The sequence below is a fragment of the Camellia sinensis genome, chromosome 12, assembly GCF_055761805.1.
Source record: "Camellia sinensis isolate YWXY chromosome 12, ASM5576180v1, whole genome shotgun sequence".
Classification (NCBI taxonomy): domain Eukaryota; kingdom Viridiplantae; phylum Streptophyta; class Magnoliopsida; order Ericales; family Theaceae; genus Camellia; species Camellia sinensis.
The window spans coordinates 66,572,132-66,592,731 of NC_138972.1; the positions used below are offsets into that span (position 1 = coordinate 66,572,132).

Below are 20,600 nucleotides of genomic sequence, written 5' to 3' on the forward strand. Positions count from 1 at the left end.
GAAACAAGCACAAGTAAGCAAGTATACTTTGGTAATTTTGAGAGAATAAAAAGAATGATTATATTTGTTGGCTATATATTTTGTACAATCTTATGGCAGCCTAACACGTGGATCATAAAGGTTAAATTGGGGAATTAGTGAAAGTCTCTAATCATCAACAGACGTGTGTCAATTTATAACAAGGGCAATAGATCCGCGAGACATGAGGACAGTTAAGATGCCCAAGGTGACGTGGCCAAAACGGTTGCTTACGGTTTAAATTCAAAATTAGGAGGGAAACCCAACCACGAGAGTGGAATAGTGGAAGCAAACTGTTTAGAACCACACTCAATGATCATGGAGATCATTTCGGTAGTTATCAGCCACTTCGATGGTAATCTTTAGAGCCTATAAATAGAGGAGAATATTGATGATGCAAGGACCCAGAACTAGATCTAGAAACCAGTTTGTTTACTTTATATTTTCAGTTATTTAAATTCTAGTCTTTACATTCCTATACTACACTTCAAATTCCTACGATTAATTCTAAGTTAGTCTGTTGCTGTAATCCTCTTCGAAGCTGTGAAAGTATGAAGGTACTATTGTAAGCTCTTGTTTATTTAATGAAGTTTGATCTCTGTAACTATTTTGCTTCTTCCATTACTTTGATTAAGTCTTCTTAAATTTCTCCTAAAAAGTTAAGCCACCAGTAAAGTCTTCTTCATTGAGGCTGAGAGAACTTCGAAGCAATCGTCTGACTAATTGGCTGGTATTTATTGACTTCTGTAAAGACTTATTGATCCCTACTAGTACGCTCGAATTATATTTCTAACCTTCGAAAGCCAAAAAAGCTAACATATATTTTTGGCACGCCTAGTGGGACTCGAATAATGGCTAGAGGTAGGAGACAAGGAGAAAATGAAAGCCTGGGAGAAGGTGTAGAATGAGAGGTAGACGAACTTAACCCAGAGGATAATGCAATATCACATCCTATGGATGTGCCTGTCTCAGCAGATCCTTCACAAATGATTAAACAAACCAGCACTTCAGGATATAAAACACATGGACAGGGCCATGAAACTGGACCATCAACTGCTCCCTCTATCCAACCAATGAATCCATGGGGATAGTTAGTCAATGCTATGAGACAACAATTTATGTGTACAATGGTAAGATGGGCAACATCCTTTTTGGATTGAATGTACTCTCATCAACCACCTATTATAAGGCTGACTGAAATTTTCTTCAACATAGATTGACTTGAGATAAGCAGCCTATGCAAAATAATGGACAAACTAATGATCAGACTAGTGGTCAAACTAATAACCAAAATCATGAGAGGCCATCACCTGTGCCTCAATCATGGTACGAAGCTCCTTCTAGACCACTGGCAAGTCAAAATACACCGTTGTCTACCAGCGAAACCATACAAATTAGTGGGTCTGGGCTGACACAAGGAAATGGCAAGCAAGTGTTTTCAAATCCTATTTTTGAACCCATGCCTGGCACATGGTTGTTCACTAATCTTGTGTTCGAATTCACACCCGGGGGGTTAGAAAGATTTTTTGCGATTGGAAAAGAAACAACACTTGTTCCTCCTCCCGTAGTTCCCTTCACAGCACCTTTCATAAGACAAATGCCTGCCCTAAGAGGCAGCCATACCCTCAATATCAACCAGTACAATAGGGACAACTAGTCCCCAATGCGCCTTTGCATAGGCCAAAAGGGCCTCAAACACATGGAGTTCCTTCAAACCCTGCATTTGTTCTTCCCATAGTGGCCCAACCAGCAACAAATTTGGTACCTAGAGACCAAATTGCTGACATTGTTAGGGAGATTTGTGGATCCATGGCCTGGAGGGTCCAGACTCCTGTTTACAGAAACCCTTACCCAGAATGGGTAAATAGGTTACATGAATACCCAAGGGGATTTAGGATACCAGACTTTGCCCTCTTGTATGGAAATGGAAACCAGCCAACTATTGAGCACATTTCCAGGTTTACAGGCCAATGTGGTGAATTCACCAACAATGATTACATGAAGTTAAGACTTTTTTTGAACTCTCTAACTGGGACAACTTTCGTATGGTATATAAACCTTACACCTAGTTCTATCTAGACTTGGCAACAAATGGAAGAGGTATTTCATGCCCAGTTTTTCTAAACAGAGCCTGAAGTGTCCATGGAAGACTTGGCAAGGTTGAGCCAAAGGCCTAATGAGAAGGCTGCTCAATTCATTGCCAAATTCAAAAGGGCATGAAACAAATGTAGGGTTGTACTACCTGAACCTGAATTTGTAAGGTTGGCCCAAAATTGGCTAAAGTTCAGGCTTCGAAAGAAGTTTGACTCAACAGAGGTCCGAGACCTAGTAGAACTAAGTTATAAAGTTGCTAGATATGAAACTCTCCTTGAAGAAGAACAGAATCGAAGTAATGCATCTTACAAGACCTATTATATGGATCCTAATTTTGAAATTGATGCAGCAGAGATTATAGGACAAGAATCTATGATCTGTGAATCATTAATTCAGAAAGATAGCACCATCGATCAATAGTTTAAAAAGAAAGATCATCATACGAAATATTCTTTCGATATATCAAAAGCAGATGACATAGTTAATTATTTGTTAACAACACAGTTTCTGGAATTGCCTAAGGGAATTAAGATCCCAACTTCAGAAGAAATAAAAGGCAAAATGTACTGTAAATGGCATAATTCTTGGTCTCATTCAAGTAAAAATTGCATTGTTTTTCGAAACAAGATTCAAGAGCAGATTTGGAAATGAAGATTGAAATTCCCAGTCAAGTCAAAGAAGGCAATGAGGATTGACATTGATCCATTTCCAAAAATCAAAGAAGCAACGACCAATGTTGGCATACCAGACTTCCTTGTTCAAAATGTGGAAAAGGGCATGTCTTTGAAGGAATTGGATGAGGTCAATATGCAAATGCATGTGGCTAGCCAGGCTGCCTTGAAAAAGAACATATAGTGTTCCCCAACCAGTGGGCAAAGCTTCGAAGGCTAGGGAAACGGCTCTAATGAAGAAATGTTAGATGATGACTCCCTCGAAGCAGCTATCATCCAGCGAATGTGCCCTAGGTGCAGGCTGAGTTACAAATGGCTGAAAGGGCTTCCAGTGATCTGCAAAGAGACCGTCGACCAGTCAATACCTACAACAAGGGAGCGTACTCAAGGAACCTTACCCAGCAGCCATCCTTAGTTAAACCATCAAATGCCAGAAATCTATCGAAGGGCAAAAGACCCTGGTATGAGACTAGGCCACCAAACTACTACAGAATGGCCAACAAGCCTATAAACAAGCTTGAGCTTGGCCCAAAATAGGGGATCAAGGCCAATGATTCACCTTCGAAGACAAAAGCAACAGGCCCAATAGTCAACTTAGTGAGTTCATGGGCGCCAGGAGTACCAGATTGGTTTGTCATGCAAAATAAACCTAAAATAAAACCAACCCAAGGGAAGGTTTTTGCAAGCAGGGATAGGATGATTAAGCCTCCTTTTATGGCCCCAAACAACTTGGTTTTACTCAAAAATTCAAAGACAAAAGAACCAGTGTTATCTCTTGATCTTAGAGGAGAAAAATCCAACGAAGGTTCATTCAATACCAAAGGGATCTTAAGGGAGCTAGTGAGGGCACCTCTTTGGTGCAATCAAGAGGTCAAGTGGAAAAGGATTCAAAGCCTATTCCTAAGATCAACAGAAATGCCAGCAGAGAGAAATTGGTTAAGGTTCATGCTGAACTAAAAACCAAAGAAAGGTCAAGTTTGGCGAGCCTCGAAAAGGCCTTAATGGAAAGTAATGATGATGATAAGATAGACGAAGGAACTAAACAAGGCCAGGAACAAGTATTGGCTAAAGAAGATGTGTTCGAAGCCATCATGGCTGAACAACCAGTGTTTGTATTCAAGACAGACCAACAACAGACTGCTGTTAAGGAGCCCATCAACTTAGAAGTTCCAGAATTTAGTATGGAAGATGCATTCCAGGCATCTGGCCAAGCCAACATAGAAGGGGAGCAGATACAGTCAGTGGTACAGTTAGGTTCATTCTCCTCAACGCCAATCAATATAGTGTACGTACTCCTCAAGAATTTCAGGCGGAAGAAGAAAATCAGCAAGGGTATGAGGATGAGCCCATAGAAGTTTCCAACAGAGACTCACAAGCCAGCATAGTCCAAGATGAGTCTGAAGTTGCCAGGCCGATGGAGACTGATGAAGAAAATAAAGAGGTAAGCATAGTCACCTTATCATACCTCTTCAAATATCCCACATCATCAATGACTCAATATGTTAAGCCTTTATACATTAAGGCATACTTTGATGGGATAGAAATGAACAGGGTACTAGTGGATAATGGAGCAGTAGTAAATCTACTTCCTCATTCATCTTTAAAAAAGTTAGGGAAAATGAATCCCAGGTTGATTCCAATAAGCACAACCATTGCTGATTTTGCTGGGGACAAACAGATGGCCCAAGGCATATTACCCATTAATTTGAGTGTATGAATAAGAGATTGTGTGACTGCCTTTTTTGCCATAGACAACAATGCCAAATATAATCCTTGGCTTGGTAGAGATTGGATCCACACCAACAAATGTGTGCCCTCCTCTTTATATCAGAAGGTGATGATAGTTTTGAGCAATGTGGAGACAGAGAAGATAAATGCAAGCCCACAGCCCTTCATTGCTTATGCGGATTTCACAGAAGCAAAGTTGTATACCGAAGGGTTGGTTCCACTAAGCATACTAAGGAAACCTGATGGAACAGTCGAAGTGATGGCTGATGAAGAGTTAGCACACCTAAAACATTTGGTACAAGAGAGTGATGATGATGAATATGACTACACTATCAACGATACCAACAATTCCTGGTTGTAGACAGGAGGATTAAGAAGCCAGACCTTTGGCTTTGGTAAAGTTCTTCACATTGGACATTAAGGCAATAGTCTAGAAGGTTCAGAAGGAAAAAAGAAAAACCATGATGATTGACTGTTGCAAATATGAGCAACAAGAGGCCAAACCGTGGGCTCTAAGCAAATATTGTGCATTGGACATTGAGACTAAAGTCCAGGAGATACAGGAAGAAGAGGCTCTATGGACAGACTTTGTATATGAAGAAGAAAGCAAAGAGGCTGAGCTAGGAAAGGTTGTGATAGATCAGGATGAAAGGGTTGTTTCAAAGCCCGCAGAAGCTGAAGAAGAGACAATAGTAAGCACTCATATGCAAGATCCATTAGAGGAGATCAATCTAGGCGATGCATCAGTACAGCAGCTATCTATATAAGTTCCTGGTTGGATCCTATAGCCAGGAACCTGTTATTAGCCCTGTTAAAAGAATATATAGATTGCTTTGCTTGGTCCTACAATGATTTGCCTGGATTGGATAGGTCATTAGTCGAACATAGACTTCCAATTAAGCCAATTTTAAACCATACAAGCAGAAGCCTAGATGAATGAGTCCTAAAGTGATTCAAAAGGTGACGGAGGAGATTGCTAGTCTTCTCAAGGCAAGCTTCATCAGAATCACCAAATATGTTGAATGGTTATCCAACATAGTGCTTGTGATTAAGAAGAATGGCAAATTGATGGTATGTATTGATTTCAGAAATCTAAACTTGGCAACTCCAAAAGATGAGTACCCCATGTCTATAGTGGATTTGCTGATAGATAGTTCAGCAAGACACGGGATCTTGTTAATGATGGATGGCCATTCTGGCTACAACCAAATATGCATAGTAGATAAGGATGTTCACAAGACAGCTTTCAGGTGTCCTGGGAACATTGGGACCTTCGAATGGGTTAAAATGCCATTTGGTTTAAAGAATGCTGAAGCAACATATCAAAGAGTAATGAACACCATCTTCCATGATCTCATTGGAGGATACTTGAAGTGTTACATTGATGATATTGTGGTAAAATCTCAGTCTATGAAAGAGCATTTAGTCCAAGTTAATTTCTTAGAGTGTTATTTGCAAAAATTTCTTGGTCAGGTTAATTTTCTTCGAAGGTTTTTTCTAGCACTACTGGGAAGACTAAAGCTTTTTCTTCTTTGTTGAAGTTAAAAAATGAAGAAGACTTTAGGTGGACAGCAAAGCCTCAAGTTGCTTTCGAAGGAATAAAAGCCTACTTAGCCAAACCTCTAGTGCTGATGTCACCAATAAAGCACAGACCTTTGAAGTTATACATTACTGCAATTGAAGAATCATTATGAGTCTTTTTAGCTCAGGACAATGAAAAAGGCAAGGAACAAGCAGTATATTACGTTAGTAGGTTTTTAAACTCTTGTGAATGTAAATACTAAGTTGTTGAAAAGTTGTGTTTACCCCTGTACTGTGCAGCAATAAAATTGAGATATTATCTTCTATCCACTATTGTCTTGGTAATTGCAACCACAGATTTGGTTAAACACATGTTATCTAGACCTATATTAAGAGGAAGAATAAACAAATGGATTTTGATTTTGTTAGAGTTTCATTTGGAATATGTTCCTCAAAAGGCAGTAAAATGACAGGTATTGGCTAATTTTCTAGCTAATCATCCATGCCAATCAGAGTGTCAAGAAACAATGGATCTTGATACAGCAGATTTAGAGCCATGTCAAATGTGGTTTGATGGATCAAAGGCTAATGGTCTAGTAGGAATAGGTGTTATGATTAAATCACCCCAAGGAATAGAAACCACACATGGTTTCAGAATTGATGAAATTACTTGTTCCAATAATCCAGTTGAATACAAAGCCTTGATTATTGAACTTGAGATACTTATTGGTTTATAGGCTCATGCAGTTGATATATTCGAAAATTTTCAATTGGTAATTAATCAAGTAAAAGGAATTTTTAAATGTCAAAATGCAAGTATGTTGCCATACTATGTTGTTGTTGTACATTTGCTCTCTCATTTCCAAGTGGCAGATATGACTTATATCCTAAGATTCATGAACCACAGGCTAATAATGTGGCCCAGAAAGCTTCGAATTTCAAAAGAAATGATAATGGTACTCAAATAGACATGGGCCAAGCAACATATCAGAAGTTGATACCACCTCTAGCAAAATGGGGTTTATTAGTAGAAGCCAATCAGAATAACTTAGAGGAGCAGGATTGGAGACATCCAATCATCCAGTATTTGACTGGCCTATTTTCGAAGGCCAGCAGAAAGCTTAAGTTACAATCTATGCAATTTATAATGTATGGAAATGCTCTTTACAAAGGAGGGGCAAATGGTCTCTTATTAGAGTGTTCGGGAACAAAAGAAACATTGACTGCCATGACTGAGATACATGAGGGCATTTATGGTGCTCACCAGCCTGGGGTTAAGATAAGATGGCTGCTTTGAAGGCATTCTTATTACTAGCCAACCATCCTTAAAGATTGCATAGAGTATGCAAAAGGTTGCCAAGCATGCCAAATGCATGGTATGATAAGACATATTCCAATAACTGATCTACATGTAATGGTGAAGTCTTGGCCAATTAGAGGATGGGCAATGGATGTGATAGGGAAAATTTACCCATCTTCTTCAAAACAACAATGTTTCATTTTAGTAGCTACAAACTACTTTACAAAGTGGGTTGAGGCTAAGCCCTATAAAATAGTGGATCAGACAGAAGTAATTGATTTCATCAAAGAATTGATTCACAGGTTTGGTATTCAACAAACCATAACTGTGGATAATGAGACTGTGTTTGATGGAAAGCTAGTAAAAGCTTTCACAGCAGAGTTTGGGATTAGTCTAATTAATTCCACCCCTATTATGCACATGCAAATGGCTAAGCAGAGTCATCGAACAAATCCTTGAAAAAAAGAATACAGAGGGTTGTTGAGGACAATCCAAGAGATTGGCATAATTTACAGTTAGATGTATTATGGGCTTATAGGATTTCTCAAAGATCAAGCACGAGAATTACCCCTTATGCCTTGGTATATGGGCATGATGCAATATTACTTGTTGAAATCAATATAAATCTTTAAGGGTCAAATGTCAGGATCATCTAAGTACTGATCAGTATCATCAAAGCATGTGTTTGAAATTGAAAAATGTAGATGAGACCATAATTTTGGCACTAAAAAACATCCTTTTACAAAAGAGGAAAGCAACCAAAAGTTATAATAAAAGGGTCCAACACCTTAGTTTTGATAAAGGGGACTTGGTTTTTAAAACAATACTTCCAGTGGACATTAAAAGCCACAAGTTTGGCAAGTAGTCACCTAATTGGGAGGGGCCATACCAAGTCCATAGAGTCTTGCCTGGGGGGGCCTACCATTTGAAGAACCTAAATGGATATGTACATCCTAGAAAAATTAATGGTAAGTATTTGAAGCATTATTACTCAACTGTGTGGGAAACACAAGGAGTATAGGATCATCATACAAAGCATAAACAAGAGATAATAACACACTTAGGTAAATAAGAATATTTCATTTCATAATGAATCAAGTACATTCTACCACAATTTGGCCCAAAATTCATTACAATGTCTCTACTGTTCCCTTGCAATGAGTTCTTTACTTCTAAGGACTGGGAACAGTTAAATGGCAATGTTCATCTCCTACCTGCGGTTGGATAGCCCCTGGTGAGAGGAATGTAGTTTCTGTGCATTCTGCTCCAAGGCCAGGTTGACTGCTGCTAGCTCCTTCTCTAATGTTGCCTTTATGTGTAGTAACTGAGCTTGGAGCTGTGTGGTGGAAGAGTGTTGTCCCTTCAGTATTGAAACTTTAGAGTAAACATAAGAAACAAACTCCTTGTCCTTTGGGAATTCTTTATTTGCAACCTTGGCCAGTTGATGGATATTGACATAGAATTTGATGGTTGCTGCTGCCTAAGACAAATGGCGTTTGAAGAAAACATTGGTCTGCTCAAAGAATTGGCAGCATTTGAGGAACCCGTTCTTGATTGTTGGTTTTGCTAAAGTTTCGAATGAGATCCATGGAAAAGTCCCAATCAACTCCAAACAGACATCTAAATCCACTTGAGGAAGAGAGATGGTGGATTCAGTAGCGGAAGAGCCTCCAATTATCTCCAAAAATAAGTCAGCTAGATCCAAGGGCTTAGCCTCACTACTAGATGGAAGCACTGGTGTAGATATGCCAAATAAGCTTACCAGTTGGGCTTCGAAGATGTCCATCTCTTCCTCTGACAAAGGTAGTGTGGAGGAGCCACTAAGTGGATGCTAAAGTGATTGTTGGAGGAGAATGAGAGGAGGATGCCCCAGCAGCATCAATGGTCTTAGCTACCAACAGGTTCAAAGACTGGAGCAGGGCATTAAAGAAAGTGTTAGTGGGGTGCCAGTGCCATCTCTAGAGGTACTAACTGATGGTCTAAAAGATGGAGTAACAGGTGTACTCTCATAAGGTAAAAGACTGGCTAGGACCATAGGAAGTGTGGAAACAGGCAAAGGAGAGGAAATGGTCACCAGAGGCTAGTTAAGAAATGCGACAGGGTTAGGAGAAGAAGAAGAAGAAATAATGATTGGCAAATCAAGCTTGAAGGAAATCAAGGAACATGCCATAGGGAGTGTAGAGACAGGGATTGGGAATATCATCTGCAATGGCTCTACACTTATTGGAAAGTCGGTATCTGCTTTCCCTTTTCCTTTCAAGGTCCTCTGCAAATTTGCAGAGCTCAAGAATGGTCCATCGGTGTTTAGTGGAGGAGAAGCAGAAGGCAGCAGAGAAAATATAGGCAAACTAGCTGCTACTTATCAAAAGAAAAAAAGTATAAAACAAAGACGAAAGGGTAAATCGAAACTAGAAATGTTGACAGAAGCAAGAAGAGTTACCAGTAGTTGTAGTAATGACAGTTGGAGAGCTGGGAAGGGTGTGATGTTCAGCAGCTTTGAGCTTCCTTACAACCTCCTATTGTGTTGCCCTGACAGCAGCAGCCTCTTTCTTTAAAATTTTCTGCTGCCTCTTCTTCTCAGATCTTTTAAATACGAGGACCTCCTTGGCCTGCTCTTGTTCTACTGCCTTAGCAGTTGCTTCATGAACCGCATCTATAGGAAGTTGGGTAGTAGGGGAAGGTGGCATTTTCCTTCTCTTCAAAGGGGCTTCTTCTTCTTTTTCTGTTTTTGAGGGGACTTTAAGGGCTTCCTCCACATGCTTGAGTCTAATATGGGCCTTTCTTTTCTGTCGCTTGCCCTTCAATGTGGCCAAAATTTATGCCCTTTAAGATAATGTCTCATACGAAGTCCTTGTAACAATAAAAGGAGCTTTAAGTAAAAGAATAGTATAAAGGAAGGAAAAAAAAGGCAAGAAAAAGGACAGCCTAGATACCTTTTTTTGCAACAACCCTAGTAGTTCTGGGTGAGAGGGTTGCAGTGCGAGCAGAAGTAATGGTGATGTTAGCCTCTTTGGATTTGGCTTGCCCACCCTGGGATACCAGATCCAAATTCTGTAATAAATTCAGGGTGAGGACAGCAAGCTACATCTCCATGTTAACAGACCACCAGTTCTTGAACCTGATCATGGCCCTGCTATAGCTAGTGAAAGGCACAAATTCAAAGGTGGAAAAATCTCTTCTGAACTTGACTATTGCTTCATCCAGCCTAGATTTTGGTACCTTCAAGTCTCTGGTGTCAAGATCAGGGTTGAAGCAGCTGCAGAGTGGAACAGAAATTCTTTGGCTAAGCCCAAATTATCTTGCAAATTGGGCAAGGCAGTTGGCTTCGGAGATACACTTGTAAGCTCTGGGATTCAAAGTCCCAATAAAGAGTTTCCTCGGCAGTAGAATGGAGGCCCACATGTCCTTATGAATAGGCTACGAGCAAATGGAGTCAACCAAAAAATCCCTCAACCATGCTGGCCTCACAGCAGCATCGAAAGGGCAAAAAAATGAGGGCCGAACAACTAGGGGTAATTGATGAAAGAATAATAGTATACAAAACTGGATAGATATAGAGACACTCTGGCATATTTCTCTTCGTAGGTAGTAGGATCTTGTACCAGAAATCTTAAGCTACGGAAGTGGAGGTCAGTAAAGTATGCAAAAAGCCAGAGTTGGAGGATCTAAATTAGACCCCTTGATTAGGCTCTAGAAGCCTCTTACAAAATTGGGAATAGACCCTGTATACGTGGCCCAGAACATAGGGAGCCAAGGCTATTCTTTTCCTCGAAGCCAGAGCCTTGGCAAGGGGACAAATTTAGGCATTATCATTCGGGAAAAAGTGCAAAAAAGAAATTTACAGAGCCAGTAAAGAATGAAAAAAAAGAGCTCACGATCGGTCACAAGACCTTCCTTCTTATTTTCATAAGTTATGAAGTCATTATAAGAAGAATTAGAAGGAGGAATGGAGAAGGAGACCTTAAGGTCTGGATAGTAAGGGCCAAAAGTGCCACCAACAGGTGAAAACCCTAGAAGATGGCACATGTCAAGAACGGTGGGAGCCATCATGCCACACCGAAATTGAAAAAAATTGAAGGCAAGATTCCAAAAGCAAAGAGCAGTGGGGATAAGGAAAGGATCCTTAGGAATGACAAACCTTGAGAGTCGAAGGACATCAAGAATGCGGAGGTTAGACTAGTTCCCGAGCTCTAACTACTCTGTCATATCACTCTTCCCACTCAGTCTTCAAGGTGGGCCAGCCATGGTGAGGTCAGTTAACCCTCCAACTTTCCCAGTTATAGCTTCATTCGTAGAAGAGGTAATGTTCTTCCAGGCGTGGTTATAATGGAGGAAATGTAGCATGGGCCTCCTTGAAGATGTGGCCAAGAATGTATTCCCCTCGAGCATGGTGACAAGGAACGAAGATCTGTCCATCAATCACACTTTGATCCTCTGGTGCCTGGTATTTGGTTATCTCGTCATTGATACATCTCCTTAAAGCCACTGAGGGATGTAAGTGCTCAACAACTAGTACTTTCAAGGAAGAAAAGGTCATTAGTGAGAGATTAAAAGGTGGGTAAGGAGAGTGGGTATGAGAAGGGCAAGAAGTTGAAGTTAACAACAATGGAAGTAAGAGCGAAAGACTGGACAAGCGAATAGGTAAGAGCGCGAGAAATTGGGGCTTTAAACCTTTCGGTCCAAAATTACTCATTCAACCTAACTGGTCAAGTAGGCCCAAGTTAAATGATTGGTTATTTTGACCCATGTGGGATTAAGACCTTTATTTTAAAAACACAATAAAGAAAGCTTCCTTCAAAGCAGCATCATGTTACCGTATGAGAGAGGGAAATATGTTTCAAATTGTTCAGTTGGCTTCGAAGCCACTTGCTCAAATTTTGAAGTTTATGCCTTAAACTCAAGTGGAGTTAGGACTTGTCTACTTCGAGAGTTTTAAAAGTATGCTCCTAGGCTTTCTCTCAAAAAAAATTTCTCTCGAAGGAGTATTTTTTAGTACTCTTTGATTAAAGGAAGTAGAGGTTTTTTACTTGGTTTGGCTTCGAAGTAAGCGGGCACTATGAGGCCAGTAGTTAATGAAGTGGTATGAAAGTTTTAAAGACCAAAAGACTTACCCATATATGAAAGTACTTTTTTCTTTTTTTGAACTTTCTACTAAGACAGAGCCCTTCGAATGAGGATATTTTCACTTTTAAAGGGGAACTCTATGCTGCGAAACACTTAAACCAGGTTTCGAAACAAGATTGGTTACTTTGAAGCTGCTATTTATAGATTATGTGAACAAAGTGAAGGATAAAGTCAAATTAACTATGCAATTGGAATATAAAAGCCCAATTTTATTGATGTACGCATTTACATTGGGAGAGCTTATTTGGTTACATTCTCAATTTCATAAAAGTAAGGAATGGACAAAGTTACAAGGTCATCAAACTTTATCCAGTAAAATTCAATAAACACATATTCCTTTTCTAATCTTTCCTCTATCCTATCTAAATTTGGTTTATCTAATTGGTAAGCCCTTATTTGGTAGAAGAGTTATTGGGCCTTCATCTCAAATTCTGTTTGTTTAAAGGCTTTCTCCACTTCATCCATATCACCCATCCCATGCATACCACCCATATTGGTATCTTCTCCGTACTCTGAGTCCTGGTTCTTGAAGTCTTCATACTCTTCAAGAAGATTCTCTACCTCATACTGGGTTTGAATGCGAACACCAGAGATCTCCTCTAATGATTCACTACTAGCTGAAGCATTTTTGTGCCAGTTAAGTAGCAGGGGGAGCTGATCCAAGAAAGTGTGGAGCTCTGCTTGGGCCACAGGGTTAAAGATATGGCTTCAAGAAACAATATCACAAGCCCATAAAAAGGTACTTGTAAGGGGTGTGGTCTCGAAGGACTTCGAAAGATAAATGAGAAAATGCAACAAGTAAAGTCTGGGCTTTGTACTGCTGATAAGTAGTTAAAGAAACTGGAGCCTGATAGGGAGCGAAATGCTAGCTTTCGAAGATAGTGAGTTTTAATTCCTTAATCCAATTAGGATTAGGAGGAAGAGAATGAGCAGTTAGGTCCCCTCCAAAAAAAGATGGAAACTGAGGCTCATTTACACACTCTAGCCAATCAGAAGAGCAAAGTTTTGCATTCTTGGCTAAGAGTGAGGGGCTCATTCCCAAAGCCTCAATAGAGTGAGGGGTCTTTCGCACTATTTTTGTCGGCAAGGTACAGGTATACCACGTCGAAAGCAAGTTGCCTTTGAGGTAGCGAAGACGGTCGAATGGGATATATGGATATACCACAGAGCTGTGCGAAGATGGAGGAATCACAGTAGGGTCATCGAATTTAGCAAATCGGTGGTGCATTTGCTCCCTTGTTTGAGGTTGGGTTGGTATTGGCCAAGCATTCTAACCAGTATTCCCAGTAGAAGAGGAGGCAACTTTATCCCATGCAGAAGGTTTTTGAGCAGAGGAAGAGCTTCCAAGATCCATTTGCGCAAGTTTTTGGTCTAGAGGCTCGTTTTTTGCAAAAGCCTCCATAACTTGTATAAATGGAAGAGGATAAATATGGCCAATAAAATGCATGGAAGTTCTTTTGATCATCATTGTCCAAAAACTTTTCATATGCTTGATCAATGAAAGAGAGAGATGGATTCTCCATCAAAGATGTATCAGTCCTTTCGTTTGCACAGATAGTTGAGGTAGATTTTAAGCACAAGAGAGAATTAAATAAAGTTCAGTGTTTTGAACATTGCTTGGAAACGGTTACACTTTTAGAATAAACAAATTCCATGCACGTCCTAGGACATGGGCAAAACACATTGATCCACTAATATTACCAAGAATTAGCTATATTAGTGCGGGGCGTACTGTTGGCTACATATTTTGTAGAGGCTTATTGCAGCCTAACACGTGGATCATAAAGGTCAAATTGGGAAATTAGTGAAAGTCTCCAATCATCAACAGATGCGTGTCAATTTATAGCAAAGACAACGGATCCACGAGACATGGGAATAGTCAAAATGTCCAAGGTGACGTGGCCAAAACGGTTGCTTACAGTTTAAATTCAAAATTATGAGGGAAACCCAACCACGAGAGTGGAATAGTGGAAGTAAACTATTCAGAACCACACTCAGTGATCATAGCGATCATTTTGACAGTTATCAACCACTTCGACGGTTATCAACCACTTCGACAATTATCTTCAGAGCCTATAAATAGAGGAGAATGCTGATGATGCAAGGACCCAGAACCAAATCCAGAAACCAGTTTATTTACTTTATATTTTCAATTTTTTAAATTCCAACCTTTACATTCTTGTATCGCACTTCAAATTCCTAGGATAAATTCTAAGTTAGTCTGTTGTTGTAATTCCCTTCGAAGTTGTAAAAGTGTGAAGGCACTATTATAAGCTCTTGTTTATTTAATGAAGTTTGATCAGGCAACTATTTCGCTTCTTCCATTACTTCGATTAAGTCTTCTTAAATTTCTCTTACAAAGCTAAGCCACTACTAAAGTCCTCTTCATTGAGACTGAGAGAACTTCGAAGCAATCGTCTAATTAATTGGTTGGCATTTATTAACTTCTGTAAGGACTTATTGATCCTTGCTGGTATGCTCGAATTACATTTCTAACCTTCGAAAGCCAAAAAAGCGAACAATATTATTAGTACATATATGGTTTGTTTGGCTTGTATCTCAAGATATAATTTTTGAAAAAAAAAATTTTAAATTTTGTTTGGTTCAAATTTTTGAAAAAAAAAAAATTTAAATCACTTTCTCTCTGTCTTCTCTCCTTCTCAATAATTTTTTCTCTCACACACATTTACTCAACTACAACAAATTATCAAATCATTCCAAAAACTCCAAAACTATTTTCAAAATGTACAATCAAACAAACCAAAAAAAAAAAAAATTTCTAAATTCTCTCTCCAAATTTTTTGTTGAAAAGTTATCTCAAAACACAAATCAAACGCACTCACAGAAAAGAAAAGTAGAGATTTCCCATCCTCTTGTTGGATAAATGAGGGAGAAAATAAGGAAAAAGAAAATGATTTTTTTCCTATTTTATTTTATTAAACTACATAAAAGTAAAGAAAGTAAATTATTATATTTAATATTACCAAAATAATCATTTATGAGTGTTAAATTTTTTTTATTTCTTTCTATATATAAAAGGGTAATTTTGGTATTCATAAAATAATAATTTGTTGATTTCTTTTCTCTCTCTATCCCTCCACTTCTGAAGAGATTTAAAATGAGTTTCTTTCTATTTCATTCCATTCCTCTTCTCTTTATCAATCCAAACAGGTGATTTGAAGCAAGAGAATTTTTTTTCCCTTGCCCAATCACTCAATCCAAATGAGTCGCTAAATGTTGGATATAATGGTCACGATATCAATTAATTAATGAGAGATTTTACATTGTAATAGTAGAGACTGTACAATTAAATTGTTGGATTAAATGTGACCACATCATAATATGGTGTGCCTCTTCATACTTGATCATTTCCAATTAATAGGTGTATATCTTCCCGCAAGAAAACAAAATGATCTAGTAAGTCAAATTTGAACTCAATGGGTGCATTGTTTCCAAAGGTTATGACCTTTAGCAAACGGGTGCCATTGTGGTTATAAATACCAAGCTGAATGTTTTCATTTGATGCATTCAAATCTATTGTAAAACCAACATTTCAAGACCCAGACTTTGTTTCCGGATTATTTTGTCTTGCGTGATAAATACTCTCACGGGATCACCGTTCACTTAGCCATTGTAAGTTTATCTTTCAGTGGTATCAGAGCAAGGTTACATATTATTGCATATGTCGAAATATAGTCCGAAAGAACAAAAATTTTCCGAACTCTTTTTACCAAGAATTTAGAAAATCATTGATCGTCAATCTTTGGCATTGGTTAATTCAGTTTGTTTATTTAATCATCACCACCGTATTGTATTTCCAAAAAGCTATCCGAAGAAAATAATTGTTGGTGGTGCTATTGTTCCAAACCTTGCCGAAAGTGAGTCCGAATTACACCGTTGGAAACAATTTTATAAAATATATTTCAGTTCAAATTGGGTCTCCAAATTGGCACCATCTTGTTCCTCACAGAATTTTGATCATAGTGGTGAAATTCGTTGTGAAAAAGGGTGAAAATTTGATCTACAAAGTTCGAATTTCAGTGTGTGGTCGCCGACTCCTATCACCGGAGAAGACAACCTGTGTAATAATACTGTAGAAGACACAATTCAGGAAATTCAAATAGTTGGGCCAAAAACAAAATCAATTAAAAGGGGCCCAAAAATAAGAGTAACTACAAGAAAATCAATTCCTTTGGGCTGCAAAATTAAAAAGACATTTTTTGGGCTAATCCAGGAATCAGCCCAAGTCAGTCAGAAGGAGCCCAGCAGCCCAAGGCCTCAAGGATCACCCAGCCCAACGACGCAGCCCAAAGCCGCGGCCCAGCGTCTCGCGCCCAGATCAGCGCGTTGACCCTCTGCACCCAGACCCGCTGCACCCAGACCCGCATCCGTCTGCTCTGCTTGACCCACATTCTGACCTGCGTGTTGACCCGTGCATTGACCGGCGGTTCACGTTGGTTCGGTCTCAGCCGGTCCAGCACAGTACTTAGACCGGCAGCAGCCTGGTCCAATTGGTTTTTTGGCTCGTTCTCGCTCATTTCAAGGTCGTTTTCAGTCATTCAAAAGCCAAAATTTCCAAAATTCTTCTAAGAATTTTTCCGTGGATCGTTGTACTAAATTTTCTGAAAACAAAATTCAAGGAGGCTATCCAAGGGTGTTACCAAGGAAAACATCCAAAGACACATTGTTTAAAAGGCACCATTGTGTTCCTTGGGCTCATAATTATTATTACAATACTCATAAGCAAAGTGTTGGGTTTAAAAGGCTATTGGGTTTTCATCATTCTTCTTACTCAAGGCAACAGAACCGTTCTATTCCTTCACATCATCTTCATCACAGGGGCTGATTCAACAACTACAAGGCTTATCCTTATTAAGACCTATTGTTGTCTTTATTTTTGCTTACTTTTAATTTTTATTTTAGTATTGTAATATTCACATTTGAATTTTCATATTCACATTTGAATTTTCATAGTAACACATTTTGTTTTTAATATGGCTATTAAAAATACCATGGATTCTTCAAGAATCGAGATGCTTAATGCAAATAATTTCCGAGCATGGAAACGCCACATTTATTATCTTCTTACACATGAGAAAACATTGCATACTTTATCCACTTCTAAACCAGATGATGATTCTAGTTGGTTCCAAAATAAATGGATAGAAGATGATGCAATGGCAAAGGCAACTATGTTACATAATATGAAAGATAATATTATTTCACTTTTTGAAGAACATGAAACTGCAAGACAACTAATGGAAGCACTAGAAAGTAAGTATGGAGTTCGATCGGATACTCAAATTCAATTGCTCTTGGGAAAATATAATAACACTCGTATGAGTGATAATGATAGTGTTGGTGATCATGTTAATCAAATGGAATTAATTGCTAAAGAATTATCCAACACTGGTCACGCTTTGTCGGACAAGATGCAAGTAACTACCATACTTAATAGTCTTCCATTGTCTTGGGATCATGTTATCACATCTCTAACTCATAGCGGACGAGAGATTTCAATGGTAACATTGCCTGTATTCTTAGTTTTGGAAAAAGAAAGAATGAAGCGCATGTATAAAGAAGGATTGTCTTCTAACTTGTTGATGGCACAATCTTCACCACAACCACAGAATAATACCCACACACCATTCAACAAGAAAAAGACGACTTCTTTCAAGAAAAAATGGAAGAAGGGATTTCAGAAAGGATGAAAGAAACCGCCAGAATGGAAAAAACAATATCACAAGCATCAGATAGGCCCATGTTACAAGTGCGGTCAAAAAGGTCATATCAAAGCCAATTGTCCTCAGAAGAAGCAGAAAATGGATCATAACCCTGTTGCCATGACAAATTTTGAAGCAGTGGTGCTTGAACCTTCATCAAATTCATGGTGGATTGATTCTGCTGCAACTAGGCATATTGTGCAAAATAAAGACATGTTCGTGGAGTTTACTGAAAAGAAGGTTGGTGAACACAGAATTTACATGGGCAACAACTCCTATAGTGATGTTTTGGGCATCGGCAATTGTCAATTCTCTATTAATGGAACTTCTATTGTGCTTCATGATGTGCTTTATGTACCTACCATTCGGCGAAATTTAATTTCAGTTCCGGTGTTAACTCAAAAAGGTTTTGAGATTACTTTTAAGTTTAACACAGTATTGATTAAGAAAGGAAGTGTATTAGTGAAAGGTGTAAGAGTAAATGACATGCACTCTCTTCCTATTGATAATAAAGTATGTATTTCTGATTATTTGCATGTTTCTACTAGTAATAGTTCTTATTTATGGCATTTAAGGTTAGGTCACATTAATAAAAATAAAATGTCTTGAATGTTTAAAAGTGGCTTATTGCCTAAAGTATGTTCTGATGATTTTGATATATGTGAACAATGTATCAAAGGCAAAATGACTAGCAAGCCATTTTTTAAATATTGGAAATCATCAGAATTACTCGAAATAATTCATTCGGACATTTGTGGGCCTTTAAGAACTAAAACTCATCGAGGCATGGAATACTTTATTACTTTCACTGATGATTATTCAAGATATGGACATATCTACCTTCTTAAACACAAATCAGAAACAATTGAAAAGTTTAAGGAATATAAATTAGAAGTAGAAAAGCAACTTGGTCGGTCCATTAAACACTTGAATAATGATAGAGGTGGCGAATATGAAGCTATGGATTCTTTCTGCAAGGAGAATGGCATAATACATTTGTTTACAATGTCATATACACCACAACAAAATGGGGTCCCAGAAAGACGAAATCGTACTTTCATGAAAATGACAAGGTCTATGATGGCTCATGCTGATCTTCCTATTCATTTTTTAGGGGAAGCCTTGTCCACCGCTGCGTACATATTAAATAGAGTCGAAACAAAAGCCAAACCTCTAACTCCTTATGAATGCTGGCATGGAACTAAACCAAATATTCACAATCTCAAAGTTTGGGGATGTAAGGCACATGTACTTATTCCCAAACCTTTAAGGGATAAATTGGGAAGCAAAACTTGGGAATGCAAGTTTATTGGTTATGTCGAAAATAGGAGTAGTTATCGTTTTTACCATCCCGAACGTGGATTGATAGAAAACCGAGATGTTATTTTTCTTGAATCCACTGATCTTGTTACTCCTATTGAACAAATTGAATTGCTCTCTGAAGTATCTTAGGATTCTTCTCTTCCTTTTTTGTCACACAGTCCACATATTCACCTCGAACCATCAAATAATGGAAGCAAACACAAATTACCTGATGTTGTTTTACCTGCTTCGAATTCTGAGATAAGTGGGAGTAAGAGAGCAAGACGTCTATCTACGGTTTTGAAAGATTATTATGTTTTTCAAGTTGAAGAACTTAATAACTTAGTAGATGATCCTACTAGTTATAATGAAGCAATGTGTAGCAGTGATGCTACACAATGGCTTGAGGCAATGAATGAAGAACTTGACTAGATCAAGAAAAATGATGTTTGGGAATTAACCGATCTTCCGAATAGAAGAAAACCCATTGGTTGCAAATGGGTTCTTAGAAAGAAATTCAAAATAGATGGAACTTTGGAGAAATACAAGGCCAGGTTAGTAGCCAAGGGATTCACTCAACAACCTAGAATAAACTTCGTAGATACATATTCTCCTGTTGCAAAATTTGCCTCAATAAGGATTCTAATGGCGGTAGTAGCCAGGATGGATTTGGAATTGCATCAATTAGATGTTAAAACTGCTTTTCTCAATGGAGAATTAAAAGAGGAAATTTATATGAAGCAACTTGATGGTTTCCAGAACCAAGGCAACAAGGATAAAGTCTACAAGTTGAAGAAATCTTTATATGGACTTAAACAATCTTCAAGACAATAGTACTGAAATTCCACCAAGCCATTTTAGAAATAGGCTATGTTGTAAGTCCATTACATCACTGTGTTTATATCTGGAAAAATGATGACAAGTTAGCAATATTGTCTTTATACGTGGATGACATATTGTTAACAGGAAATTGTCCAGATATGGTTATAAAAACCAAAAATTTCTTGGCATCTAGATTTGAAATGAAAGACATAGGTCTTGCAACCTATTTTCTAGGAATTAAAATTTCAAGAGATAGAAATTCAAAATTATTATATCTAGATCAAGAGAAATATCTAG

At 38.3% G+C, this 20,600-nt stretch overlaps 2 protein-coding genes across 4 annotated transcripts in view; one reads left to right on the plus strand and one right to left on the minus strand.

Moving 5' to 3' along the window:
* Positions 1–20,600, minus strand: part of LOC114292872 (protein DETOXIFICATION 21) — a 38,503-nt gene that overhangs the window by 8,934 nt on the left and 8,969 nt on the right. The window lies entirely within an intron of this gene.
* Positions 7,447–7,791, plus strand: LOC145803634 (uncharacterized). The gene has a single exon (XM_082896953.1). It carries the CDS (start codon positions 7,447–7,449, stop codon positions 7,789–7,791), a length of 345 nt encoding a protein of 114 aa, XP_082753079.1.